Source organism: Ricinus communis, chromosome 3, assembly GCF_019578655.1.
Source record: "Ricinus communis isolate WT05 ecotype wild-type chromosome 3, ASM1957865v1, whole genome shotgun sequence".
Taxonomy (NCBI): Eukaryota; Viridiplantae; Streptophyta; class Magnoliopsida; order Malpighiales; family Euphorbiaceae; genus Ricinus; species Ricinus communis.
The window spans coordinates 30,098,753-30,126,681 of record NC_063258.1 but is presented as its reverse complement, the minus strand read 5'-3'; the positions used below and the strand labels follow the sequence as shown (position 1 = coordinate 30,126,681).

At 32.8% G+C, this 27,929-nt stretch overlaps 5 protein-coding genes across 7 annotated transcripts; 1 reads left to right on the top strand and 4 right to left on the bottom strand.

Moving 5' to 3' along the window:
• Positions 1-931: 931 nt before the first annotated feature.
• Positions 932-1,507, bottom strand: LOC8259574 (LOB domain-containing protein 7). Its single transcript, XM_002516386.3, has one exon. The coding sequence runs from the start codon at positions 1,505-1,507 to the stop codon at positions 932-934; it is 576 nt and encodes a 191-aa protein (XP_002516432.1).
• A 3,596-nt stretch (positions 1,508-5,103) lies between these two features.
• Positions 5,104-6,941, bottom strand: LOC8259572 (delta(8)-fatty-acid desaturase). The gene is given in 5 exon segments (NM_001323691.1): positions 5,104-5,645; positions 5,648-5,650; positions 5,652-5,777; positions 5,780-5,784; positions 5,786-6,941. Coding segments are annotated over 5 exon segments (1,338 nt in total). The 5' UTR covers positions 6,801-6,941; the 3' UTR covers positions 5,104-5,456.
• A 4,985-nt stretch (positions 6,942-11,926) lies between these two features.
• LOC8259571 (UDP-sulfoquinovose synthase, chloroplastic) lies at positions 11,927-15,243 on the top strand. 2 transcript variants are annotated; one of them, XM_025156896.2, is made up of 4 exons: positions 11,927-12,148; positions 12,813-12,875; positions 12,948-14,026; positions 14,514-15,243. In XM_025156896.2, the coding sequence occupies exons 3-4, from the start codon at positions 12,983-12,985 to the stop codon at positions 14,913-14,915; spliced, it is 1,446 nt and encodes a 481-aa protein (XP_025012664.1). In that variant the 5' UTR covers positions 11,927-12,148; positions 12,813-12,875; positions 12,948-12,982; the 3' UTR covers positions 14,916-15,243. The 2 variants fall into 2 exon arrangements, with proteins under 2 accessions (XP_025012664.1, XP_002516429.1); XM_002516383.4 differs by lacking the exon at positions 12,813-12,875 and having other exon boundaries at positions 11,933-12,148.
• Positions 15,244-15,756: 513 nt separating this feature from the next.
• LOC8259570 lies at positions 15,757-18,282 on the bottom strand. Its single transcript, XM_002516382.4, has 7 exons — positions 18,043-18,282; positions 17,716-17,834; positions 17,495-17,577; positions 17,130-17,251; positions 16,460-16,624; positions 16,290-16,383; positions 15,757-16,051 (listed from the first exon to the last, which is right to left on the bottom strand). The coding sequence occupies exons 1-7, from the start codon at positions 18,074-18,076 to the stop codon at positions 15,814-15,816; spliced, it is 855 nt and encodes a 284-aa protein (XP_002516428.1). The 5' UTR covers positions 18,077-18,282; the 3' UTR covers positions 15,757-15,813.
• Positions 18,283-20,292: 2,010 nt separating this feature from the next.
• LOC8259568 (ATP-dependent zinc metalloprotease FTSH 4, mitochondrial) lies at positions 20,293-25,951 on the bottom strand. 2 transcript variants are annotated; one of them, XM_002516381.4, is made up of 7 exons: positions 25,698-25,950; positions 24,849-24,936; positions 24,260-24,523; positions 23,190-23,426; positions 22,973-23,097; positions 22,026-22,502; positions 20,293-21,632 (listed from the first exon to the last, which is right to left on the bottom strand). In XM_002516381.4, exons 1-7 carry the CDS (start codon positions 25,722-25,724, stop codon positions 20,700-20,702), a joined length of 2,151 nt encoding a protein of 716 aa, XP_002516427.1. In that variant the 5' UTR covers positions 25,725-25,950; the 3' UTR covers positions 20,293-20,699. The 2 variants fall into 2 exon arrangements, with proteins under 2 accessions (XP_002516427.1, XP_048227793.1); XM_048371836.1 differs by lacking the exon at positions 24,260-24,523 and having other exon boundaries at positions 25,698-25,951.
• Positions 25,952-27,929: the final 1,978 nt, after the last annotated feature.

Below are 27,929 nucleotides of genomic sequence, written 5' to 3'. Positions count from 1 at the left end.
AATGTTAAATTATTGAAACACAAATTGTTTGAGTTGAAATATTTTGACTTATCATGTGTTTTATTTGTACTTGATTAGGGTGTTTATTGTTCTTTACTCTTCTGATAATGTTAAAAGAAGTCTCTGAAAATTGTATGATGTGCAATAGGAGTAGCTAAAATTTAAATTTTATATATCAATATCACTTAGTTTTATAATTTATGATCATAACTCATATATAATTAGGCTTGTCATCTGAGTTAAATCTAATTAACTTGGTACGTCCATATAAAAATGTCAGAGAGTAATTGCTTCATTCATTGTAATTAAGCACTTTTTTTTTTTTTTTTTTTTTATGTTTCTAATTTGCAATTTTAAGTCCATTTCAGCGGGGGAATCAACAGGCTACTAGCTAATATGTTTTTAAAATTAATTTTTATGAATAAGTTGTAACAAAAAAAATGAAAGAAAAGAAATAATAAAGAAATATATTTAAACTATAATTTTTATTTTAGAAATGTCTTAGTTTTTTAGATTTTAAGAGAAAAAATAAAAGTTAATATTAAAATGAATAAAAAATCTAAAATTTGCCATCGCTAACTTTTAAGAGACAACAAATTCAGAAACTAGAAACAGTTGTATATGATAATCTACATGTACACAACAAACACACTGTTCTTTTTCCAAAACCTCTGGCTGCAATCTACACCTTCAGTCCTTTCCATTTTTTCAATGAATTCTCAATCTTCAAAGACAAGGCATCATCAAGGTTTTTTCTTTTACGAGCAATTTTAGGAAAAAAGCAAACTTCAGAAAACCCTCCAATATCAATTTCCAACTGCCAAGTTTATCTTCTGTCAATAAAATAACAACTACTGGCAAAAGAAAAAGAAAAAGGAAAAAAAAAAAAAAAGCAAACCTGCATCTGAGAAGATCCTTCGGTGTTCTTTCCTCAAAACCCACCAAGAAATGGTACAGCGTCTTCACTCGATGATGATAACCCCTCCGCTTCCGCAATAGTACTTCTAGGTTCTTGATTTTCTTGGTTCGTCCGTTCTTGTAAATCAAGATTTGGAATTGGACCATACCCAGTACACTGAAGTGGAGTAGCATAACCTAGGGGAGGAGGATTTAAAGAAGAAGAAGAAGAACCTGCAAGTCTGCGATAGAGCACAATCTGATTCCTTAAAATTCGAAGTTCCATTTCAAGATTCTGAATTCGATTCTTCAATTGACAAACATATTGATGACACCCACCAACAGGATCGCTAGCCCAAACATTAGCCTCAAAAATCATACTCTTAGCAGCAGCTCTTTTCTGATCAAAATCTTGTAAATTTTTCAGGCTTTCCAAGATATTAGCAACACCAAACAATCTATGCGCGTTCTGAAAATCTTCGGGAGCATCAGAAGGAAAATGGGGTGCAAGAGGACAATCTTGTGAACATTTTCTACGTCGAAATTTACATGCAGCACAAGCTTGTGATCTGGTGCTACTAATTGTACTATTACTGCTACTATTATGCATCACAGGTTTCTTGGCCGAGCTTATCAAGTTAAAAAATTTCTCGAGGAAATAGGGAAATAGAGCGATACGCTTGGAGAAAAATAAGGCATAGAACAGAGGGAGACGTGGGGCAATGAATTCACCCACTTTGGTTAATGGGTCTTTCTTTTTTCTTTTTCTTTTTTCTTTTTTCTTTTTTCTTTTTTCCTCTAATGTAACGAGTGGCACTGTGGCAATTTAGTGACTGAGTCGTGCTAGTGTGTGTATAAACCGTTCAAAACAAGTTTGATGATAATGTTAACTTATCGTTGGATTAAATGGTTTCAAATGTTGAATTAATTTCACTTGATCAGGATGTTCTCTATTGTTCTTTTAAAAATAATTTTGAAAAATCTCTCAATGTTTGTATGTTAGTGCGATATTAATAAATTTTAAATTTTAAATATTAATCCTTGAATATCTTTCCAATTTTATGATCAATGCTCTTTATTTTTAATTTTTAATAATAAACATTTATTAATTAAATTTTAATGAGAAAAAAACATGTTCATGAATTCTAATTATCCTCAACTACTCAAAAGCATGTGATGGAAAACCCCAAAACCAAATAAAAACATAAACTGAATGGAAAGACATTACATCCCAGGGATCAACCTTAAGAAGACCAAGAGTTCATAAATGCAGGGTGATAAGCTATTCAAACTTGCATTGTGCTACACTGACCAAGATCGGTGTGACACCCATCTCATATTGGAAAGTGAGAGTTTAAAGAAGTTACTATTAATATTCTAAATGTTAAATTATGGGTTATGTATGCATGGCCAACTCTGCTTTTAGTTATTAGATTAATAATTCATACAAATTCAAACTTTACAAAAATGGTATCAGAATATCCTGTCGATTTGAGTATAAAAGTAAGTTTTGCATGAAGCTAAATGTTATATTTAGAGAAATCGATGGAGCCACCTCTAAAAGCCACTGTAGAATTGATTCTCCTAAATTGCCTACTACACATCCCAAATGCAAAGTTCACCCGTATGGCCTACAGTTGATTGTCCTTCTCCTGGAACAATTTATACTTCAGCTGTAAATTTGAACAAAAAGAAACTAAACACTGCAGAAGCCCTCATGCTGAACTTTGATTAATGAGACATAAACTTGCAACAAATTAAAGTGAGAAAGGAAGTTCTGTTTTGTCTAATCTGAAGCTTAAATTTGTATTGAATATAGTTCACTTAAGAATTTCTTTTATATGAGAGCCATAAGAGAATTCATTTTTCGTAGATTTAAAGAAAATAAATTAGAGAGAACAATATAAAAACATATTTTGTGATTAGACGTTTTTTCATTTAGAAGAATTTAGTTTTTTTGGTGATAAAGAAATACTATGTGATATAATTTTTTTTTAATGTTTTTACAACCTTATAAATTAATACTTTTAGATTTTTATAACTTAATATTAATATTTAATAATAAATTTACTTTGTAAATGATTATCATCAAATCAACTATCATAATAATATTAAAAATTATTATTATTATTTATTTTTAATTAAATATATATAATTTTATTTTACATGAATTTAATTTAGTTAGTTGTTTATGTGCTAAATCACTAGGCACCCTTTTGTACTTTATTCCAATAAATTATGGAATGGTTCACACGAACGCATGATGTTCGCATATTGAAAAAACCGTGTGAAACTTTTTTAAAATTTTTTTACTATGTGAAATTATAAAAAAAAGAGGACCTTCTAGTTTTATTTTTTAAATATGATATTAGTTATTTTTTATAAAACAATAAAAAAATCAAAAAATAATAACAAAACAACCGCACCAAATTTAAAAAAAAAAATTAAAGAATTAAATATTTAAAAAAAAAATCCCTATATAAAGGAGTCAAAGTTTGTTCCATTCCATCAATAATCATATGGTAACTTGCAATGTACATGCATGCATATGCTGACACATTATCATGTCTCATAATAAGTGTTTTAATTATTTATTTATTTAGTTTTTAGTACTCTCAACATGATTCATATATCTTACAAGAACTTGGGAACATTAGATAAGCCATTCAGTTTCGTGCAGCATACCTCACAATTTCATGTTTCTTTCTACACCATTTTAATAACAAATAGAAAAGAAACGGAAAGAATTTTGGGATCTAAAAATTGTTTCCTTTGTTCAAAAACGGAAAGATGCCTAATCTTGGCGACCATATTTTTATTTTATTGTTCCTCCTTTTCTTAAAAGGTTGTGGCTACGCCTTGTTTTGTTATGGTAATACTCAAAAAGACAAGACTCTTAAGAAAATCATGTTCTTTTTCTACTTTTAAAATTAAATTCTTGAATGGGGTCTCATGATAATTAATTATGTTGAGCCAAGTACACCCTTTATATTTAAAATATTATCTAAATAAAAAATAAAAAGCTTTCTATAAAGTAGATATAATCAAAGAAAAAAGAGTTAACCTTCTGATTGTAGATAGACATATGAGCACTGGATAACTAAATTTGGTGATGGGCAACATGGGAAAGCATTGTAAGAACTTGAGCCTATTTTAAACTCCACTGAGGCCACTTCCCGGATGGTAGTTGACTGGTGCGGCGAAGTTTCGCTTTTTAGTTTGTAGTTTTCCTTCAAACAGTGTCAAAAGAAAAGACACAACTCCTCGTCTCTTCAGACGCACGAAGCCTCATGCCATGCAGTCTCCAATTGAAAAGGACAGTGGTAGAAAATGCTTTCGCAATTGAAAAGCCATGGCTGACTGAGGGCCTAGTTCAAACCCTTTAAAAAAAAAAAAAGTTTTATGATATTACCAGATTTCCAAGTGCCACCTCAGAGGTCTTCAGAACCAGCTGTGTCCCAAATGATGCTTTTCACGTCCAACAAAAGCAAGTGTTTTGCTGCAGCAAAGGTGGTCCCAATTTCACTGCAGTTAATTGGAATTGGAACGGAAACTACCATCCACAGATGTGGTATCTTTTTGGGCCCTCTTGAAATCCAGTACTCCATGTTAGTTATACCCTTATCATTCTTCAACAACGCAAAAGCAAGTGAATCGACAAAATTCCAGGAGGCAGCAGCACATACCATCCATATGTTCAAAACAACAGATTTAATAACCGATGTGAAGCACAACAACCTCATCTACACTTCAAGGGTCTAAATATTTTCTGGCAGGACAACTACATAAAATAATTCTACTGCTTTTTCATAGCAGATATGTGGCTTATGCAAATTATAACTCACATAAAGCTGAATATAACAGATAGAATAAACACTGGAATCAGAGTAATAAGTGCTTGAAATTATGATGAGCCAATGCAAAATCATTTTAGAATCTGAACGGACCCGCCATCCACACCCCTGCTCTTGCAAGACATCGCATATATATTGTACTGCACTTAAGAATCAATTGCATAAAGCAGGAAATCCGAAAATTGAATTAAAAAGGCCTTTTAACAGCCAAGAAAGAATGGCTCATCCTCAAAGTTCATATTAACTCTGGCAATGGACCAATCAGTTACTGACAGTGGTTACTACTACCAATCAAATACCAAAACATGCCACATAACAATATAAAGAAACTGAAAGCTTTATGAAAACAAACTAAAGCAAGAACTAAATAGAAATATACTACTTCACATTCCACTAATCCCTTTGATGTAGAGTTGAGAAGAGATGAGACGAGAAAGAACTACATCAGCTTGCAGATAATCAGTACGAATCATCTTTAACCTAATCCAAGAACTAAGTGTATCAATCTCATGACAAGAACCTCAAATAACAAACAATTGAAGCCTCCAAGGAACGCCAGATAATTATTCTTCCACTGAAATCGAGGATAACAACCCTCAGACATCAGTAGAATCAAGTTATAAATACCTAAGAGCATAGCAGGATGTTGAATAGGGATAATAACTTGGGCAGCAAAACCTCAGAAAGCTTCATAGGATTCACATCTCATCCATGAGTATTAACAGCTTCCCAAACTAAATTCTTTGGAATTGGATTAGAAAGATCCCTAGCCTGCAAGGCTGCAGCACGAAGAGTCTTAAATGTCAGTTCATTAGCGTTCCAGAATGATGCACTATCATAAGGCAAATTGTGCTTCTTGCATAACTCCCTGACAAACGGTGAGACTTTTCTGAGTTGACATCGAGGCAAACGAGGAAACAAATGGTGCTCAATCTGAAACTGCAATCCACCATGAAACCAATCCATCCAAGATGAGCAAGTTATATTAAGTGTCCCCTTTGTTTGGTTCTCAAACCAATCATTTGCACTAGGAGGGCCAAGATAAACACTGGACGAGAAATGATTCAAACAGAACTGAACATGCTGAATTCCAGTAACCGAGAAACTTGCAACAACAAACATCACTCTCTCTCCCCAATTGGGTAAGCAAGAAACAAGGAAAGGATACCAAATCCAGAACACAAGTACTCCAAGAATCTCTTGACCCCTATTAGCCACCCTTCTCTTAGATAACAGGAGAGATATAGATTGAGCAAACAAATTAATCCTAGCAAAACACATCACAGGGTAAAACGTCAAATGCTGATAACTAACCAAGAATCTTGCAGCACAATCAAAATTCATCTTCCTTTCATAAAAATAAGATGTAATTGAACTGAAAAATTTTGAGGATACCGCAAAGAAAGGCATATGCTGCAGATCTGGATCAAAATCAAGACTATTACAAGCAATGTGATGGGTGTTATGGTTCCATTTCCACCAGGCAATACTGATTCCTGCAAGACAATTTCCAGATAAGATCTGCGCCAAACGATTGAATCGACGGCTCATCATAACCTGATAATGGCCAGAATCATGACCTATCCACCCACTTTGTATCCACATAAACCCCATTAAGCCACCAGAAATAAGATGCACCCATGTACTATTAGAGCAAAGAACTCCATAAACACTCAAAGCAAGTAGCATTACCATAGAGACAAGAGTAATAAACGCAATGTGCCCTTTCTTTTCAAAAAGACCCAATTTTGAGAATTCAGCAACTAATCTTCTGTAATCTTTTGATGTCTCAGAAACAGAATAGTCTTTAAGATGATAGCCAGTAAAGAATTTGTCAAGATATTGCCAAGCAGTGCCAGGATGGTAAGCAACAAAAGCATCAGTAACATCTTGGCCAGCAAGATGAAGCAAGGGCGACACACCACCAGGATGGTCTTTGCTCCAATCAGTAACATTGTAGATCTTGCCTTGTATTGAGATCCAGAGATCTCCAGGGTTATTGTGCTTTTCAAGATCTTCTTTTGTAATGTACTTCTTTGTTTCTGCCATTGAAGCAAAAGAATTAGATGGCAAAGCGATTAAAGAACAGAACTTTCTCTTCTATCTGTTTATTTCTCTTCCTTTCTAAACCAGAAAGGAAGAGGCTTTTTTTTTTTGTTTTGGGAGAGTGACAGAGTAAGAGAGTTTTTATAGAATCGATAATTCAATTCTTGTACCCATTGAATTTCTTTTATTATTTTCTTAATATGTTTGCTTTTGGTATTTACTCTTTCGGGTATCCTTTTGATGGAAGCATAGAGTATAAGGAAAAGGATAATTGGATACTGTATGTATGTCTCTATATGAGGGTAACGCACAGAAGATTGATGAAGAACCGCCACACAATTCAATTTGTTTAAACAATAAAAACGCAACTCCTTTTGCCACCCTATCCCTACGGGAATACAGCGGAAACTCTCAAAAGAACAATGCCTGCCTGCCTGGCTATAGCGCAAAATGCACTTTTAGTCCCTTACTTGGTTTCTTTTTCATTTTTGCCTCCGGTCATTTTCCTTTCCTTTTTGGGTTGGTGAATTCAAACAATTGGGGCCAGTAAAGTTATTAATTGTGAATCATTCTACTATGCTATGAGTGTGAAGTATTGAATAAACCCAATGCCAAATGCCAGGACAAGTAACTCAAAACTAAAATAACAAGAAAGACTTCCTTTTAAAAAGAAGCAAGTAATTATGTAATTTGGGTTGCTTTTCATGATACCTTTTGATTCTTCCTTTTGTTTTCTTTTCTATTTTTCTGGAATGGTTGCGATACCATTGATAGCAATTGTATGGGTAAATTACATCCAATAGTTTTATGTAAAGAAAGTGCACAAAATCGTATGAGTAACATAAATTCATTTATGATGAAAGAATTATACGAAATAATTATGAAATACAACCAAAAATACTTTTATTTTGAAACCAAGTGCACAATATCCATATCATTTTTATTTTTTTTCCAATACATACACCATATTTTATATACAAACTCAATAAATTAATAAAGCAATGAAAAACCCAATTTTAATAATAAATAAAACATTGATTATAGAATCTTCTAATTTTTTAAATATCAAATTTATCACCCAAAATTTATACAAGCTATAGAATAATACGGTGACAATTCAATACGATATGAATCACCAAATGTATACAGTATTTCTATAAGATATGTAATATTTTTCTTCAAAAAGAATATGCAATATTTATGTGTGAGTTTGTGAAGTTGATAGTTTAAAAAGTAATATTGGAAAACCTCATGGAGTAAGCCAGCAGAAAGGGTTCGAGTTTAGCCTTAATGGGAAAATCTCATTCTTGTTCTTTAAATCTAGCCTTAACACCATTATACATATTAAAGTTTTCTATTATTTTCTTTCTGTTTTCTTCTGAACGAAAGAATAAAAAGAAATTGTATTTGCAGTTTTGCATTCCTTGGATATGCTGACATCAAAATAATTAAGTCTTTCCATATTACTAAGTTATTATTTTACAAGGTTCACCAGCAAGAAAGACCTATCAGCTTCAAGTTAAGTGCTGGTGTTAACCTAATTTAAAAGAGTTAGCTTATTTCCATTTGAAAGTCCAAATAAAGATTAAGGGGAGGGTCTAAGGGTACACTTGAAAATAGAGAAAAGATAGTATCACTTGGAAGCTGCAGTGTACAGTCAAGAATGCATTCAAATTTAGTATTTCTTACTATGCTACAAACTAGGAGTTGGTTTGTTTTCGATATTTTCTTCAGATATTTGTAACTTCTGTTGTCCGGGTCTCTTATAATTACGCATGTTCTATTGAGCTAAATAAATTGGCTAGCAGATAGGAATAAGAATGGTAGATATATATATATATACAGAGAGAGAGAGAGGGAGATCATTGAATGTCTGGTCGTTCCTTAAATTAGGATAAAAAATGTACTATAAACGAAATTGTCGACTGCTTCATGGCTAAGTCTTTTGTTTTTGGTTTTTTACACTAGTATTATGATTATCATGTTGAGAGTAATAAATTAAATTAAAAATGTCTAATCTAATATGAGAAAAAATCAAAATTATTTATGTAAAATACATTAAAAGATTAAAAATCTTATGATGAAGGTGTAAAACAGAAATGTAAGTGGAGAAGAATATGCCGTAAATCCTATAGCTTTATGCCTAAGAATATACCAAAACCAAAAATATATTAGCGACCCTTCCATATCTCACGTTTTGAGAGAAATATATATGCATATATTTATGATGTAAATTATATTATGAACCCGGATACATATAGTATCAATTTATCTTGTTTTCTTTTCTTATGTAGCTTTTTGGATAATAAAATGGTAATGCCACTTATTAATTAATTATAAAATTCAAAATATATTTAATATTTGGTAAATTAATAATTTTATTAAGTTTTAAATTTTAAAAATTATATTATTAAATATTAGTTATGTGTCTTATTTAAAAAAAAATTAATAGTTACTCTCTCCATTTCATACTAATTAGTATTTCATTTGGACTAAAAAAATATTTAATAGACTTAATTATAGAAAGAAAAAAAAGCTAATTGAGACTAAATGATTCTTCTATAGATATTATTGTATGTATTATATTAATTGAACCTCAGATGTATATTTAATTAACTTATAATTTGTAGATAATGAATCTGTTAGGTTTTTAATCTATGAATACCGATCTTTTTTATGTACATATACTATATTCATTACTTATAAAAAATATATGTTCATTTATTATTAGTATCAGGTTTATTAAACATGAACTTTAGATTCACCACTTATAAAATATACATTCATTTGTTAATAGTATCAAGATTTTAGGTTAATTACTTATAAATTGTATATACTTTTGTTATTAATGTAAGTTTCATTAAGTATAAAGCGTGTATTCATTGATTTTTTTAGTTATGAACTTATTCTTAACATATGAATATGTTATTTATTATTTATAAAATATAAATTTATTTATTATTAGTGTCAAGTTCATTAAACATAAACTTTAGATTTATTACTTATAAAATGTATATTCATATGTTATTAGTATTAGGTATAACTGAACATAAATTTTAAGTTGATTGCTTATAAATTGTATATTCATCTACTATTAATATCAGTTTCATTAAATATAAATTTTAGATTCATTAAATATAAATTTTAAATTTATTAATTATAAAATGATTATTCATATGTTATTAGTGTCAGGTCTACTGCACATAAAACATAATAAAAAATATTTTATAATATATTGATTCATTTATTTTATAACGAATTCAAATTTGTAGTATTAATTTATTTTTTTATCTATTAATTATTTAATAATATAAGATGTTAATTAATATCCAATTAAGTAAATTTTAATTTTATTATTTATTAAAATAGATATCTAATTTTATAACTTAATAATGATACAGGTGTGGTTTGGTATATGACATTTTATATTCCGAGTCCATGATATAATAACTCGTTCGGCAACGGATCACAAAATTTTGGTGATTTTCTCAATCTAATGAATGAAGAGTCCGCTTTGAAAGCGTCCGCCCGCAACCACCTCCGAGTATACATTTATAGGTCTCCTTGATGCTGGTGGGCAGGTGAAGTCACGTGCCATTTGTCTTTGCTGTAGCCATGTGGGTCGGGTTCCAACTTGCACTTCCGCAAATTCGGCACCTTCTCATCAAACAATTCCTTTCTTCATATTTGAAAAATCTTAAACATTTTGTCTGTTCTTCTAACTCTGACCACCCAACAAGACTTGTAATATTTCTACAAAGTATAAATAATTATATAATACTATTTTTTTCATTTATATTTTATATTTATTTTGTTTAAATTTTTTTATAATATAAAATTAAGTATTAGTTGAACTGCTAAATTCTATAAAAATAGATAGCAAGTAGTAATTATATAATGCAAAAAAATCTAAATTTTTTTAATTAATTTGTTTAATTTACCAAAAAAAATAATATTCATTTCATTAAAAGTCTAAATGCAATGAGCCAAGCCAAATTAAGGTGTCAAGTTTAAATTATATTATTTTTTAAAAAATTTAAGAAAATCCTAAGAAATTTCATCAACAACAATAATTATATCAGCAATCATATAATAAAAATTTTAATGTGTGATTGATAAGGCTCTCACTTTTTGGGTAAAAGGGTTATAATACTAATATCCAACAGCTCAAGAGTAAATCTAAAATTAATATATAAACATTGGATGAAAAAAATCAAACAAAACCAAAAGGCTCCATCAATACCTCAAATACTCTTTTTCTCATGTTTGAGCCATAGGCATAATGTTAACTTTTAAAAGATTATCCTCTTATAAATGATGAATTTTAAAAAATTACACTATAATACTAACACCTCTTCAACAGAATATCAACTTACGATAAAACAATCAAACTATAACATAAAAAGAGTAAAAAGTCATTTTCAAGTGTTTCGTTCCCATACCTACGCCCATGTGAAGTCTTTATGGTCCATGGTTTAATTGGGCCACCAAGCCCATGTGACTTTCAACAGGCTTACTTACCCCTTTCATTCTGATAAGAAGTGCTTTCCATTTGTTGTCATTTTTTGTTGACAATCACTATATGCAAAATTTCCAAAGATCCAATACAAAATAATTGACACTTTGATTCTTGAGAATTGTTAATGATTATATGATATATATTTTTATAATTTATTATATAAACTTTTGCTATATGTCATAATTTTAATAGAAATTTTTTTAATTTATTTTCGGTGATTCGGATATAATACTTTGAAAAGTGAAAATACCTCTCTTTTAGTCATTCAATGATTGGAACTGTGAAATTGATCTTTTCACTGAAATTTGAATCTTTGGTATCATTTCCAGATTATTTAATATAAATTTAGATTGCTCTGAATATTAAAATGCCAATGTTCAAATATTGGAAAACAGTAAATAAAAATTGCATTAAATATTAAATTTTATGACATAATTTTATTATTAAGTTAAAGTAAAATATCTAGATTACATTTCTTCAAAAAAGAATTTATGGTACATTTAAATATTGAAAGGAAAGTATTGCAAAGGGTTGGTTACATGTGTCTGACAAGCACCATGGTTTCATACGGTTTCCGTGAACTACGCAGTGACCCTTCCAACTACAATAATTTATTCTGAGAAAAAAAAAATCAAAAATTTAGCATTAAAAAGGAAGAAGAAAAAGAGATAGATAAAGCGAATATACTGTAATTACACTATATGATGCTTCACTGAAACTAGAGATGCCATAAGCCCCTGGCCGGCTGTTCGTCCAAACATTAAACCCTTTTCTTCTAACAGCTAATCCTTGAGCCTCCTCGAGCTCTGCCCACTACCCAGTTGTTCTCAAGGTAATCTTTCTTCTTCTTCTTCTTCTTCTTCTTCTTATTGGATATTGAAGTTTGTCTTCTCAAGATAATCAATCATTTTTTATTTTCCCCTTCTTGTTGTTGGATATCGAACTTTGTCTGCGTCGCTCTCTGTCCTTTTTTTTTTTTTATGGGAAAGCAACAATCTTTCTATTGGTTCAAGTGGTTTTCTGTTGTGTTTTTGTCTTGCTCTTGAGGTATGGAGTTTACATGTTCGCTATAGTTTGTTCTTAACACAGTTTGAATTAATAAATAAGTTCAATATAAAACAATCCAGATGAAAGTTAATTTGTTGTTCCTTTGCCCGCACCTCTGCAGTCTTGCCGTGTATGCTACTTCTGGTTCCTATTTTTTATTGATTTTCTGATAATGTTGACATGCTTGAAACTCAGATGGAAGGAATGTGGGCTCTTTCCGTATTTTGTAGTTAGTGCCCAGCTTTACATGGTAGATCTTTTATATATGTTTGGACTTTCTGATGTGTCTACAAAAATGAAAGATGTCCCTTTCTCTTTGCGAAATTAAGGACTGCCAGGACCAATTGCTGGATTTCTTGCATTTTCTGGGTGACTTGACAATCTGTATACGCACATTTTTGGATTCCTTTGCTTTGTGAAAATCACCGTCATTCAACTTTCGATTGTAGTGCTTTGTCTTTCTCTCTGTATCCCTCTCACATGTAGCCTGATACAGCCTCTGAAATCTGAATGTAAGTTCTTGCTGAAGCTCAGTCATAAATACCTATTTATATAATTATTCTGACCATTTATGTATTTTTCAGGTGTGTGTGCTTATTTTGGAGTAGATCACCTGAGTATGGCACATTTGCTTTCTACTTCTTCCTCCTTAAAGTTGTCCTCTAGCTGCAGTTCTTACTCTCTGCCGTTGAATCAACATGCAACTACATTCCCTACGTATTTTACATTGCGAACTTCCAGACCTCTTAGAAAGCTTGTCTTGCAAGGAGAGAGACCCAAAAGATGTTGTGTTGTCCATGCAGCTTCAGTGCCTGTAAGCCAAGAAGCTCCGACCAGATCCAGCTCCAATTCCCACCAGACCTCTGGTGAATCGTTCAAATCACAGCGGGTCATGGTCATTGGTGGAGATGGATACTGTGGTTGGGCCACTGCCCTTCACCTATCCAAGAAAGGTTATGAAGTTGCAATAGTTGACAACCTCATTCGTCGTCTTTTCGACCAGCAACTTGGTCTAGACTCTCTGACCCCTATCTCTTCCATCCACAACCGGCTCCGTTGTTGGAAATCACTTACTGGGAAAACAATTGAACTCTATATTGGTGATATTTGTGACTTTGAATTCTTATCAGAAACATTTAAGTCATTTGAACCTGATGCTGTAGTCCATTTTGGGGAACAGCGCTCAGCCCCTTATTCAATGATCGATCGATCTAGAGCTGTATTTACTCAGCATAACAATGTGATTGGAACACTTAATGTTCTCTTTGCTATTAAGGAATTCAGAGAGGAGTGTCATCTGGTGAAGCTTGGGACAATGGGAGAATATGGAACACCAAATATTGATATTGAAGAGGGTTATATAACAATCACCCATAACGGAAGAACAGACACTTTGCCTTACCCTAAGCAAGCTAGCTCTTTCTACCATCTTAGTAAGGTCCATGACTCGAATAATATAGCCTTCACTTGCAAAGCTTGGGGAATTAGAGCTACTGATTTAAATCAAGGAGTGGTTTATGGAGTAAGGACTAATGAGACTGAGATGCATGAAGAACTTTACAACAGGTTTGATTATGATGGAGTATTTGGAACTGCATTGAACCGGTTTTGTGTCCAGGCTGCCATTGGTCATCCGCTAACTGTGTATGGGAAGGGGGGCCAGGTATGATTCTTTATGCCTATACTATGATAGCTTTGTTATACCAGCTCATAATTTTTTGTTATTTACTTCTGATGTGAAAATTTATCACTTTGGTCACAGTGTCAATTCTCAATTTCATAAATTAGATGATGGCATGAAGGCTTGACAATCATAATATCCCTTTTAGCTTGTAGCTTGGACCAAGTTTTTGTGTCTCCTTTTACTTTCTTCCAAGATCTTTTAGGACATCCTCTACCAAACACATACAAATCCATGTTGCTAGGAGGATCGCAACCACATCTTCTCCTATCTTTAGTTTATCTTCCATGCCAAGTTTATAAGATATTCTGAGGAGTAAACCTTGTACTGCCACAATTTTCTCCATATGTATGCATCTTTGTGTGTTTTCTTTCTTCCTAACTGCGATTTATGAACTCTTTGTTTTTTCTGCTTATACTATGATCTTAATGATTTTTGTTCCCTGATTGTTTAATTATATCTGATTCAGACCAGGGGCTACCTTGACATAAGGGATACAGTTCAATGCGTGGAACTTGCCATTGCAAACCCGGCGAAGCCTGGAGAGTTTCGGGTATTCAATCAATTCACTGAGCAGTTTTCTGTCAATGAACTTGCTTCCCTTGTAACAAAAGCAGGAGAGAAGATTGGGCTAGAGGTGAAAACAATATCTGTCCCCAACCCAAGAGTAGAGGCAGAAGAACATTACTACAATGCCAAGCATACTAAGCTCATTGAGTTGGGACTTAAACCACACCTTCTTTCAGACTCTCTCCTCGATTCATTGCTCAACTTTGCAATAAAGTTTAAGGATCGTGTTGATACTAAACAAATAATGCCCAGTGTTTCGTGGAAAAAAATTGGTGTCAAACCAAAGACTGTTGCAGCCTAATCAAGTGAGCATGTTTATGGACGTAAACCTGGGAAGTCAGTTATCAAAAGCTCAATGTTCTGTCATTTCTCATAATCTTGTTGTGATGAACGCTGCAGCCTTTTCAACTTTCCACTATTAATGTAATCCTTAGTTGTAATATATACTAGCTAATCATATCTCTGCCATTCTCGTGTTCAAAGTTTTGCTGGCAGAGTGTTACTATTCTAAATATTGCCTAGAGATAATGCAGTGATAAGATAGTGCTAAAATGTAATGATCTTGGCAGATATAGAGACCGGGTTTCATCTCATTATTATTCATACTCGAGGTTTCGGGAATTGATTAAGAGAGTGCATGTTCTTAGTTAATGGAAAAGTGTTCCAGGCTGTTCCCCACTTTAAGGACGGGTCTGTCTTGACTGCTTCAAGGTGATTCGCCAGATGCCTTTTCAATCTGTAAAAGCGATACATGTGTTCTGACGCTGCCTCAATTATTTGCACCGTGATGGTTTAACATGATAAATTTGTTCTGCTGTAAGAGGCATACAAATAAGAAGATAATAGCTTGTTTGATAAAGGCTTTTTGATAAGTTAAACCAAAAAATATTTATTGGTGTTCGTTAGCAATGTTCGAAGGTTTTCTTTACAGAAGAAATACTTCCATTAAACCACACAAGAAGATAACGTACCACCACATCAATGCAATCATTAGCAACAAGGACAGCTACAGTTTTATAAATAACTGATTGGAATGTGGTTAAGCTTAGCTGCTGAAAGTGACAGCCATTTTATGGGGTGAAATTAACATCAAAGTCATGTTCTAAAGCCACCTCAGGCTTGTCTAAACTTGTAATCTAACATTCATAAAATTCCATTCCTCCGTGGAGATTTTTATTTTGTCAATCTCTATGAAAATATCATAATTTTGAACGACGAGAATAGTCTATTGAGGGTAAATTATGCATGATCTTGCCCAGATCAACATCTTCCCTCAAGTAATCTAGTACAATTGAAGCTAACTTGTCTTGATGTGAAGTAAATTCATGATCAGCCCCTTCTATTATTTCTAATCTATGGTTACGAATGAACTTGGCAAATTCATGAGCATCTTCGGCAGGTACCATTTTATCCATGGATCCATGAACAGTCAACACCCTGAAATTGAACACATTTAAAGTCATGGTAAGTGTAAGGAGTTGAAACTCCCATAGAACAAAGTGGAGATAAACAAGGACTCCCACAAAATTATTTTAACATGCACAGGGTGTCTCTAGCTATTGCATTCTTATCATACTTAAAAGTAAGATCATAACTGATTCTATAAAACTGTCTGACATCAATATGTGTGATAACAAAAAACATAGAACACCTAAATTGCAATTCTGAGTCTGACCTGCACTCTGGATGAATTAATAAGCAGGCTGCATGAGGATCAGTGGTTAGACGATCCATCAAACTTTCTTCAGTCACACGATACTCAAATTTTCCTGCAAAGAAATAGGGACAATGAACTGCTTCCTCGGCAATATTGCGGCAGGACATAGTCACATTTGACTGGCTTACCTTTTCTATTCTTAACATCAATAAATCCATTTCTTTTGATTCTTTGTAAGAAGTCTTTACCCAAGCGTCCCTCCATGCCCCTCTTCAGATTAAACCGGCCAGAAATATTGACTACCATATACACATCATTATACTTTGAAGCATACAAAAGCACCACATTTCCTCCTAGAAGAAACCCTTGACAAATGAGCAGTTTAAAGAAGCAAGAAAATGTATCACATGATTTAAGTGTACAAAATAAATTTCTACGTTGTCTAAGATTAACAATGAACAGCCTGGAAGTGGCCAAATGAAATTTTCTGATTATTAACATGATTGATGTATTGGTGGTAATAGATGGAAGGGGGTAAAATTCTTAAGAAATCCAGAAGACTGAATTTTGAACAAAAAGTTCTAATAGTAATATTAGATGCTGACTCTATCATATAGAGTCTTGCATGAACAATTGAGGGTTATTAGCAGATAGTGAAGACATAATTAGCGGAATCATTTGGATGCCCAACAAATGCTACTTCAGGAGATTAAAAAAAAAAGGAATTCGGTTGCCAATAGATGCTGCTTCATATGATGCGCTCAGAACAATATTGCATCTGTAGTTTAACACTTAGTGCTTAATGCTTTCTTTTTGTTCTATCTTCCTACTTAGACTGAACATGTAGTATGCACAGACCTTTACTGTGCCCAATAATTGCACTTATCACTAGCTTCTGCTCGCGGAAATGTTGGACTACAGAGCGCAAATCGTCACATTCTCTGCGGTAGTTTCCATATTGAAATGAACCTTCACTATCTCTGGAACATGGAGGGATTTCATAGGGGCATTGGAATTAGAAAAAGAATGATTCATGCCGGTCAGACCTTTAGTCCATAACAAGGCAACTTCAAGAAAAAGTTAATTTAGCAATAAATTTTAAGCTCATCCACAGTATCTCTACAATATAGCACCGCCCATAAACTAATAAAATTAATCTGCCACATATATTTTCTCTTGAACTGCAATAGAAAATAAAAGATAAAAACCAACTAAAAGCTTACCCATTTCCAGCAAAGTCAAATCGAAAGGCACTAATTCCTTCATTCTGTAGAACACCAGCAATTTTCACCATTGGTATCCTTTCCTGTAGACAAATATATATAGAGAAAGAAGAGAAGCTCTAAACTATGAGACTAAAAATAACCTTTAGGCCAAAAATAGATTCCCAGAAGGACATAACGAGTCAATAATAATAACAATTACATAACAGATGATAATCAACCTTTGAAGATTGAAATCCATGGCAGACAATAACAAGCTGCTTAGAACCAGTTTCATGCAATATACCCACAAGCTTCTCACCATGCTTGTTCTCTATAATAACTCTCTTTAGCTGAGAATCTACAAACAGATCAAACCAAAAGGAAAAGAAAGATGAAAAATGAATCCAATTCTCAAACCCAAAGAAACATGAAAATAGAAAATAATCAATGGCAATATTAATAAAAAAGAATGATATCAAGTATCAAAATCAAAGCATCCGGGTTCTTAACTTTGAGATAAAAGGCAAATTCTGGTTCTTAGTATAAACGGGGAAGCTATTGGTCACCTGGGTTTTGAACTGGGCATTGAGCTGATCGCATGGCTGTTCTTTTGGATCTTCAATTCGCTCCAAACCAAGATTATATATAGCCGGAGCTTCCTTTATGAGAGACTTTAAGCCGTAAGCTAAGCGGTATTTTCCGATTAAGTGCTCTTGATTCAGGCTTAAATGGCAATTTGCCCTCAAAACTCGTAGCCCATGGCCAATTACCCCCAGAAATGAACTTTTTGACCTATTAGACCAGAAACATGCCAAAAAATTAATTAAAGTTGGGTGCCGCATATATGTACCGTACTCTATTTTAATAAATAAAATTATATTATTAAAACAAATAAAATTATTTTTTCAGTCCAACTGTTTTCTCTTTCTAAAAATCATATGAAATAAGAGAATCATAGGGACGAGTTCTTGAAGGTTTTGTTGGTGAATAACAAGTATTTCATATGTCATGAAGTTTGGAGCGGTGTATGTGCAGGATAAATGCATAATTCATGATATTTTAATACTTTTTTATATATTGCATAAAAACATTTAAATATTATTAAAAAATAAAATTAAAGTGTTTGTTAAATTAAAAATTAAAAATTAAAAATACTTAGTTTATAAAAAAATAAAATATAGATATTTATAGGCTAAATATAAGTTAAAAAGGCATAAATATATATTTACCTATATATGATACTGGGAGTTGCGGTGGAGATTAAATAGACCATGTGTTGCTTGTTTAGAATTAAGAGTAGGGTGAAGAACATAAACATTTTCTACAATGCGGCTTTCTATAATCTCCAAAATATCCCTTCCAACTGAAATTATACAACCTCAAATTCCAACTTACTTTTTACCTTCTATTTTCATAAAATAAGTTAACTGGGGAGTTTACCGTAAAAGTTCTCCTTTATTCGCAGTTGTTTCCTGCATGCTATTAGGGGTGCAAAAGAGTCGAGACCCAAGCTTTTCAATATTCAGACTCAGCTTGTAGAAATTTGATGAGCTCGACCTCAATAATGTTTTATATTTTAGAGTTCGAGCTCGACTCGTTATAATTTTTATATGCTCGAATTTGGTTCGAGCTCGGCTCGTAATTAGCTCGATATTATATATGAACGAGCTAAACTCGAGTTCGACTCAATTTCAAACTCGTTAAGCAAACTCGATTTTATCAAACATATAATTATTAATTTTGCAATTAAAAATAAATTATCATAAAAGTAAAATATACATATAAATTTATAAATAAAATAATTAAATCAAATTCTTCATAAAAATAAAGAGTTTAACTAACTCTATAAGTACAACAAATAAAATTAGAATACAATAATTTGTCACAGTACAAGTGAAATAATGCAACCTGCAATGATATGAAGCTTCTGAAAACGTTAAAGATAATACAATTCGCAAAAAGAGCTAAAGATAATGATCATTTATAATAGTTTTTACTCTATCTATAAGCTTCACGGTACTTTTCATTTCCTATTCGGTCTTTCAAGCTTTTGCATCTTCTTTTCCGTCTACTATTTGAGCTAAGCATATTGGTAAAATATTTACTCATGTCTCGTTAATTTATAAATGTATAGACTATAATTTTTTTTTAATATTTTTGAGCATTTAAATAATATATGTTTATTCAACACCAAGATTGTAATTTTATAGTAAGATAACGTAATTTAGGTTGATTTAAGTTACTTATATCATATACCAAAACTACATTATTTTTATATATAATTTTTATTTTATTGTTTTACTTCAATTAATTTAGGATAAAAAATAAATTAATAAGACATTAATAATAGTTAAATATACATGATCAAATGCCAACTTAATTAATAATATTATCAAACTAACATTGATTAACACTAAAATTATTCAATTAGAAAATTCACAATTAAAACCTAATTTGTTGGTATATATTGTTATTTTATATGTAATAAAAATTAAATTTTTATAATCTATTTATTTATTTCAATTAAAATACATTATCTTTTTATTTATTTATTTATTTATTGAGCTCCTTAACAAACCGGCTTCAGAGTTCCTTTACGAACCTGCTCGCGTACTCCTTAACGAGCCAGCTTGTAAGTTCAGACAAGCTGAGCACTACTAAGCTCAAGCTCGACTCATTTACTAAACGAGCTCGAAAATAAAGTCCGAATTCGGTTCGTTTATCCTGACGAACGAACTTTTATCAAGCCGAACTCCGAATAGCTCACGAGCGGCTTGACTCATATGCAGCCCTACATACTACAATTTTTACCAAGGTGATAAAATAGATTTATTTCCCTAATATATTGTACAATTCATAACTGATAAAGCTCAATAAGCAATTTTTTTTTGTAAATTCTCCCTAAAATACACATTATTGCAACTGTATGGGCAAAATCCGTAAATATATTTGGAGAAAAAAAATAAAAGCCACTGGATGTCTACCAATGTGGTCCTACTTAACTGCTACATTTGGCATGATTACGTCGCTGCCGTGAATTCTTCTACAGCTTGTGGTCAATCAAATATCAAGACTCACCACAGTGCACAAACAAAACCTCTCCGCCAGCAATCAAGCTACACTTGAACTTCAACAGGAAACGGTCTGTAAGTCAATCACTATATGCACATCGAATTAAACTAATAGCTAAAAGGTATCATCCCTCCTAACAACACTCGTGATGCTAAGATCCAACAGGAGCAATGCCTTTGGATTTGGCAGCAGCAGTTGCGGCAGCAGCTGCAGCAGCTGCTGCTGCGGCTGCAGAGGCTGCAGGACTGGGAGTCGACGGAGGCACTGGATTGGATTGTGAACTGCCTTGTGGTGCCACTATCTGCTGATGCTGCTGTTTCTGCTGTTGCTGAGAGTTGACTTGGGCAAGCAGAGCCTTGATTTGACTCCCTGTGAGTGTTTCATGCTCAAGCAAAGCATTAGCAAGAGCATGAAGCTCCTTGCTATGGGTGGTAAGGATGGTTTTTGCATTGTTGTACGCCTTTTCCAGGAAATTTTTCACTTCTTGCTCAATAAGAAGTCTAGTCTCAGTGCTCATGCTCTTTCCATTATCGTCATAATTGTGCGTGACAACTCCAACTTCTTTACTCATGCCATACTTGGTAACCATAGCTCTTGCAAGCTTAGTTGCTTGTTGGAGATCAGAAGAAGCCCCTGAGGTGACTTCATTCTCTCCAAATATGAGCTCCTCTGCAACCCGCCCTCCCATGCAAACATCAAGCCGAGCAAGCATCTGTTTGCGGGAAATACTAGTCTCATCCTTGTCGGGCAATTGGGCCACCATGCCAAGAGACATGCCTCTAGGAACTATTGTTGCTTTGTGAACCGGAAGAGCTCCATCAGTATGAATGGCCACAAGGGCATGCCCACCCTCATGGAAAGCAGTTAGCCTTCGTGACTCGTCAGAGATTACAGCTGACTTGCGTTCACTTCCCATCATAATTTTATCTTTTGCATACTCTAGATCAGCCATATTTACTGCTTTAGCCCCATCCATTGCAGCCTTGAGAGCAGCAATATTGACCAAGTTTGCAAGATCAGCACCTGAGAACCCAGGAGTTCCTCTAGCAATGATCATCAGATCAACATCATCTGCCTTCAAGACCTGTGATTCCGCAGTGAAGGGTCAAGTATACTGCAAGTTAATGATCATAACAATAACCCAAGGAAAGATTTCATGACCATCCAAAATAATCATTGCTGCTATTAGAAAATAGGACTAAACTGGACTAGAAAGAATGTCGCTCTAGTCTGAACCATATTGCCAATGTCATGGAATTAGAAGCCAAAAAGGAATAACTGAAACATCAGATAATTTATTTGGCTAAACAAGCTAATACAGTGAGGCAATTATACAATTGCGCATGTGTGCATGCACATGCTGCACTATATATCCATATTGCAAGGCAGTGTAGCCCAAACCAAAGGGCCATCAATTGGCAATTCTAGTTCAGACCTTCAAAGACGCCTTAAGAATTTAGTAAGAGGAGACTAATACCTTTGACATGTGGGATTCCATAATCTGACGCCTTCCTTCTACATCTGGATTAGGAACAACAATGTGGCGGTCAAACCGTCCGGGTCTCACCAGGGCCTTGTCCAGTGATTCTGGAAAATTTGTAGCTGCAATTACAATAATCCCTTCATTTTGTTTAAAGCCATCCAATTCCACAAGCAACTGATTCAGAGTCATTTTCATATACTGCTGATCTTTAGGGTTGCGGCTCCCCCCTATAGCATCTATTTCATCAATGAATATTATACATGGTGATCGCTTCTTTGCAGCAGAAAAAAGATCCCTCACCCTCCTGGCTCCAACTCCAACAAACATCTCCTCAAACTCACTCCCGCTGCATGAGAAGAAAGGAACCCCAGCTTCACCAGCGATAGCTCTGGCTAACATAGTCTTGCCAGTGCCAGGTGGGCCTACAAGTAGAACACCTTTTGGGAGCTTGCCACCTAGACGAGTGAAGCGCTGGTACCAGGGAAAAGCACCAATTATTGAAAAACAATAAAACAGTTTTTCTAACAACACTTTATTGTCAAGGACTCGCAGCAAATATAGTTATACAACATTTAAGAAGATTTATAATTAAAGCATTTGACACTTAAGAAAGGCTGCACTCAGAGAAACTCAGCATTAACTCATTGTCAAGAATATTATAGTTCAAACCTGCCAGAAGCATCAGGCCAGCCAATAAGAAAATATCAAATCTAAATCCAGAATCTACTATTACTGATAAAAGTCAACAGCAATGATAATAGTAATAATGATATTATATCAGATAATGAAAAAAGAGGGTAGATTTGGAGCAAATTATTGAAGATTCAAAATATGCATTGAGATGATTGAGAACAATAAAAGATGATTACCCAATAACAAGTATTTCTGCTAGATAATAAAAAATAAATGATTATTGAACATAATGGCAAAAAAGTGATTACCTTTGGATCCCGGAGATAATGGACAATTTCTTCTAGCTCTGCCTTTGCCTCATCGACACCCTTTACATCGCTAAATTTGGTGCTAGATTCCATGCTAGGTTGCACCTCCTCATGTAGACCAAGTCCTGAAACATCAAAATAACACATCAAAATAACACATCAAGGAAAAACCATTTCACTAGTTTGAGCTGACCCAAGTTTCATGGCAGTACAGTACCTTTACTTATTCCTCTGTCCTCAATAAGTGCTCCGACACCAGAAATTAACAGAAAAACTAGAGCAATAGAACGAATAGTACGCCAGAGCTGCTCTTTAAAATGACCTCCTTCTGTTGCCACCATGTGAATTGGTGCAGCAGCAGTTCCAAGAATGCCATCTTTTGTAGATTTTCCCACGTTTTTTAAAGCAGAAAGACCTCCAATGCTTTCTTCCTGCCTTGCTGAGCCAGAAATGCCTACAGATTTTAAAGGTAGCACTTAATAAACCAAAAGCACCAAGAAACACAAGAAAAGAAGGGGAGTACCAAAAAAAAAAAACAAAGAACTTAGCAGCTTAGTTTAAAAAAAAAAATTAGAAAGTCAAAAACAAAATGTGAAGAACTTATTTCAACTTCACACAGAAAATTTTGTCCAAGCATTCTGGTCAAATAAGGACAAAACCCAAAATATGCAAGTGTCTATAAGTACAGGCACCATAGGGTGGTCCAAATCCAATGACAAATCTTTACATGTTTACCACAAAATCAATAGAACCACCACAGTAATTTAACTTCCTTGAATTAAAAAAACGAAACAAGGAACATGATTCCTCGTTGCAACAAACTATACAGCCATCAATTTGATTGCAATATTCTATTCTTTAGAAAAAAGAAAAGTCCATCCTCAAATGTACAATGTGAATGTTTTTCTTTTCCAGGTCTAGATAGGTACCGTAGCAAATAAATAATCCTTACGACCAAGCATCCAAGCAAATCATTGATCTAAGACCTGCAAGAAAACTGCAACAACAAGCACTTCTTCCAAGGACCTAAAGGGGCAACTTAAACTAGACAAAACCCTAGAGATGTGGAACATGTATACACAAGTTTTCAACAATAACATGCACCTGAATCCTGATTAAAGAAATATATTGATGACTTGCACTCTCGCAACCATGCAGGATTTTCCAAGTCCTGGCTATTAAAAATAACGATAACATAATGCATAACCTCCATCACAAATGCATAAAGCCGTACAGATAATTCAACAGAAGTATCTATAAACAGAAAAATAGCATGCTCATGCTCACCTCTCTGCAAGGTCTTGAGCAACTCACTGCCATCAAGCCTGTCAACTCTTACCAATGCCTTAACATATTCAGAAATTGCCGATGGGTTACTATGCAATGATGGTTGACTTTCAAATAATCTGATTACTGCTTCAGGATCATTTTGGTGATAAAGTTCTTTAAGGCGTGCAACCCCACTAGCTTCATCTGTACCACGCACCCTGCGAGCGAAGCTACCCACATAGCTCGATCTAAACCTCCTTTCAGTTTTTAAAAATCCATTCCCTAAGATAAATATGAAAGAAGTTCCACGTTTTACTTAAAGCCCAGTCAGCACAATACCAAAAAAGATGATGGTACATTGACTTGACAACTAATGATTTTACCAAGGTTCATGCAATAAATTCCAAGAGTCTATATCTGAACACAAAGAAAGTATATTGTCTCTATTATTCGTATGGATTATTAGTGATATTGTTATCGCAATTTTGAGCCTGAGACACTTCCATGGTGCAACAGGTGCCTACCACTCCAGACGTATACTGAATTGAACAATTAAAGCTAACACTTATAACGAAATGGCATAAAAACTTTGATGTCATAGACACACCTGCACCACCTCCGAATTTGTTAACAGGAAAGTAAGTTCCAACAAACAGATTTTTGCATTGTTTTAACTCTGATTGATGCCTTGAGACCTGTTGTGAGAAGACGAAGAGGTAATTCAATAAAAGTAGAAAGCAATTTTGTTCTGACCAATTTCTAACCTTAAGAAAAAGAAAATAAAAGAAGGGAAAGAAAGACAAGATGAAGGAAAGGGAAGCCATAAATTACAGAAGATAAACAAAATAACAAATAAAATTGGCATGATAGATTCAAGTACGCAAAATTGAATGTACAAAAGCACATACACATTCGAGCACCCATAACTTATCAGGGAGCAATAATGCATTCAAACTGAATCATTTGCTCTTTAGCCTTTCTTTTCCATCGATAAGGCTTGTCACAAAAAGAGCCCAAAAGCCTAAGTACATCAATGCATCTAAAAGCCTCGAAAACCTAAAGCCAAAATTAACTTCTTTCCACTGCACCTCAGCTAATAGTAGAAGATTATTTAAACAAAAAGAACATGATTACATACTTATGAGCAAAAGGCATGCTTCAATTACAATTGCAGGATGAAAAAGAAAAATACCCTAATTTTGTTTCCCTTTATTGCCTCCCCAATAACACCAAAGACGGAGCTTTGACAAACATTTCTCGAGTTTCAAATCAAAATACACTTGGATTCAATATTAAATCCAAATACCCAAAAGTTGACTCTAGCTTCCTACAGTTATCAAACTCCAGAACTACTATAGTTTAACGAATTCTATATAAATCCTCAAATTTAGAAATCAAACATCTAGCGATTCAGCGATTAATCAGATAAAAAGAAGATTTCAAAATGTTAATTAACCTGCGTGATTAAGCGCCTCCAAGCCATGGGCTAGTCAGAGACCAAAATGGTCCGATCTTTTTCACTTTGATTAGCTCCTTCTCTTCTCTCTATATTTCCGTTCGAGTTTTCTCTCTATTGCGATGAATATTTTAGGTGTGTTACGCTGCGAAGGAGTGTTTAGGGCGTGTTTGGATGTGAGAAAGAGGAACGGCAAATGTTGAAAGAGAGAGAGAGGTAATGGCGTTTGCTTGCTTAGGGACGAAAGAGTTTCTATTGGGAATTATCTGTCGGCTAAAGTGTTAAAATTGCTCCCTGAACTTATGAGAAAGATCCAAATAAATCCAAAATCAATTTTTTTTACTATCCATGACATTTGCATTTATATCTTTCTTGCCATTTCTATTCATAATCATTTTATCCATCATCACTAGTTATATAACAAAAAAAAGAAAATATCTTATACAAAAACAAGTGTTTTAATGGTAGCATATTTAAAAGAAGAACAAAAAAGAATCAACTGAAGATCAAGAAAACATTCTTCATCCCCAAATGTTTCCAATTAATATGATTTTATCACCATTTCGTTTTGTTATCGTCAATTGAGAAAACAGTTACCGATGTGATGATGAGCATGAGAGGCGAGCACCTTTGAAGCTAGCTGGAGACGTAAGAAAAAGGGTATATGAAACTATAAATACTACATGGGTAAAATAGCAAAAAGAATAAAAGTTTTGGATTAATTGTGCTCGCAAGCTCAGGGGGCAAACTGCCATTTTGATTAATTTTATTTTCCTTTTCTGTTTCTGTGATTCTTGATTTCTAGTCAGTGCCATTAAGAGAATTAAACTAACAGATTTTTTTGACAGAAGGTATATGTAATCCCTGACTTTTGACCAAATTTAAATTAAACTCTTAGGTCTTAAGATAAAACAATTAGATTTTTTAAATTAAATAATAAAAATAATTAAGCTTCTCCATGCAATGCGATTCCATTACTATTAGGTCAATTATTTTTTTATAGATGGCACATAAATTTTTAAATTTTAATTAAATTTTTATATTATATTTAGTTAAAATTTATGAAATTTATTTGTAAATCTAGAATTTGTATAATTTGAATAAAATGAAAGTTAATTTAAAATCTTATATAATTAAATTTATATCGAATTAGTTATAATTAAACTAAATTAGAATAAAATAAGTGAAATTTCTAAATGAATTCTACATCAAATATATTGTATAACACCAAAATATCTATTTCAAATTTATCATTTTCATTTTACTTTCTCTTTTTTATCTTTTTCTCAAATAAAATAAATTATTTTATAAATTTTAACTAAATATAACATTAAACTTTAAATCATAACAATTAATTTCTTGAACTAAATAATACAAAATAATTAAGCCTTTCTGTATAACTTAATTACTATTACCGTCAACTATTTTTTATTAATGATGGCTTACATAAAATAACAACTAATAACATAAAAATAATATGTAAACAACTATATTTCTCAAAAATAATATACAAATATATATAAAGCAAAAATTACCACTTTATAAGATGGCCAACTCGGAAGCATTTTAATTTTGAACTTAAGCTTTAAAACTTTAAATCCATTTAATGTGATTTAATTTTTTTTTTTTACCATTGACCGAATTAATTTAATTTAATTATTATTATTATTATATATTTATTGAACTCAGGTTACAGCTTTTTCAGTTAATAAATATTTTTATTAATATAATATGTTGATTTATTAATATAGAATTTATTTAAAAATTTCATTTGTCTTATTAGAATTTAATTTAATTATAATTGATTTTGTACAAACTTAGTTATATAAAATATTAAATTAATTTTTATTTTATTTAAAATATATAAATTTTTTTAAAAAAAAATATTGTTTTTAAGATTTTTATTAAAAATACGTTGTAGTTATTTTCGATTGTCGATTATTTTTTAGTTGATATATCAAAAAATAACTAAAAGAACAACTAATACTGGATTTTTAAAAGAGTTAGAAAGACTGTGTTTCTATATTTTTTATACAGTAAAAGTAAAAAAAATGATACTGTATTTCTGATATTTTTATTATTTTTCGTAATTTAAAATATTGTTTTTGTCTAAAAAATTTCAATTGTGAAACTATAGGATTAGCGAAACATGGGCAAGGTTTGAGTAAGATGGGCCCTTTTGGTAATATTAATTACATAAGATGGGTTAAAGCAGGCTTAGGCCAACATCTC

Coding starts and splice junctions, on each gene's coding strand:
- LOC8259574 (XM_002516386.3), bottom strand. CDS start 1,507: ATGCATAATAGTAGCAGTAATAGTACAATTAGTAGCACCAGATCACAA.
- LOC8259571 (XM_025156896.2), top strand. CDS start 12,983: ATGGCACATTTGCTTTCTACTTCTTCCTCCTTAAAGTTGTCCTCTAGC. Junction 14,027..14,513: donor TGTATGGGAAGGGGGGCCAG/GTATGATTCTTT, acceptor TATCTGATTCAG/ACCAGGGGCTACCTTGACAT.
- LOC8259570 (XM_002516382.4), bottom strand. CDS start 18,076: ATGCGATCAGCTCAATGCCCAGTTCAAAACCCAG. Junction 17,252..17,494: donor TTTGACTTTGCTGGAAATGG/GTAAGCTTTTAG, acceptor TCCATGTTCCAG/AGATAGTGAAGGTTCATTTC. Junction 16,625..17,129: donor AATTATTGGGCACAGTAAAG/GTCTGTGCATAC, acceptor GGTTTCTTCTAG/GAGGAAATGTGGTGCTTTTG.
- LOC8259568 (XM_002516381.4), bottom strand. CDS start 25,724: ATGGCTTGGAGGCGCTTAATCACGCAG. Junction 24,937..25,697: donor GGAGGCGCTTAATCACGCAG/GTTAATTAACAT, acceptor TTCTCACAACAG/GTCTCAAGGCATCAATCAGA. Junction 22,503..22,972: donor ATTATCTCCGGGATCCAAAG/GTAATCACTTTT, acceptor CCCTGGTACCAG/CGCTTCACTCGTCTAGGTGG.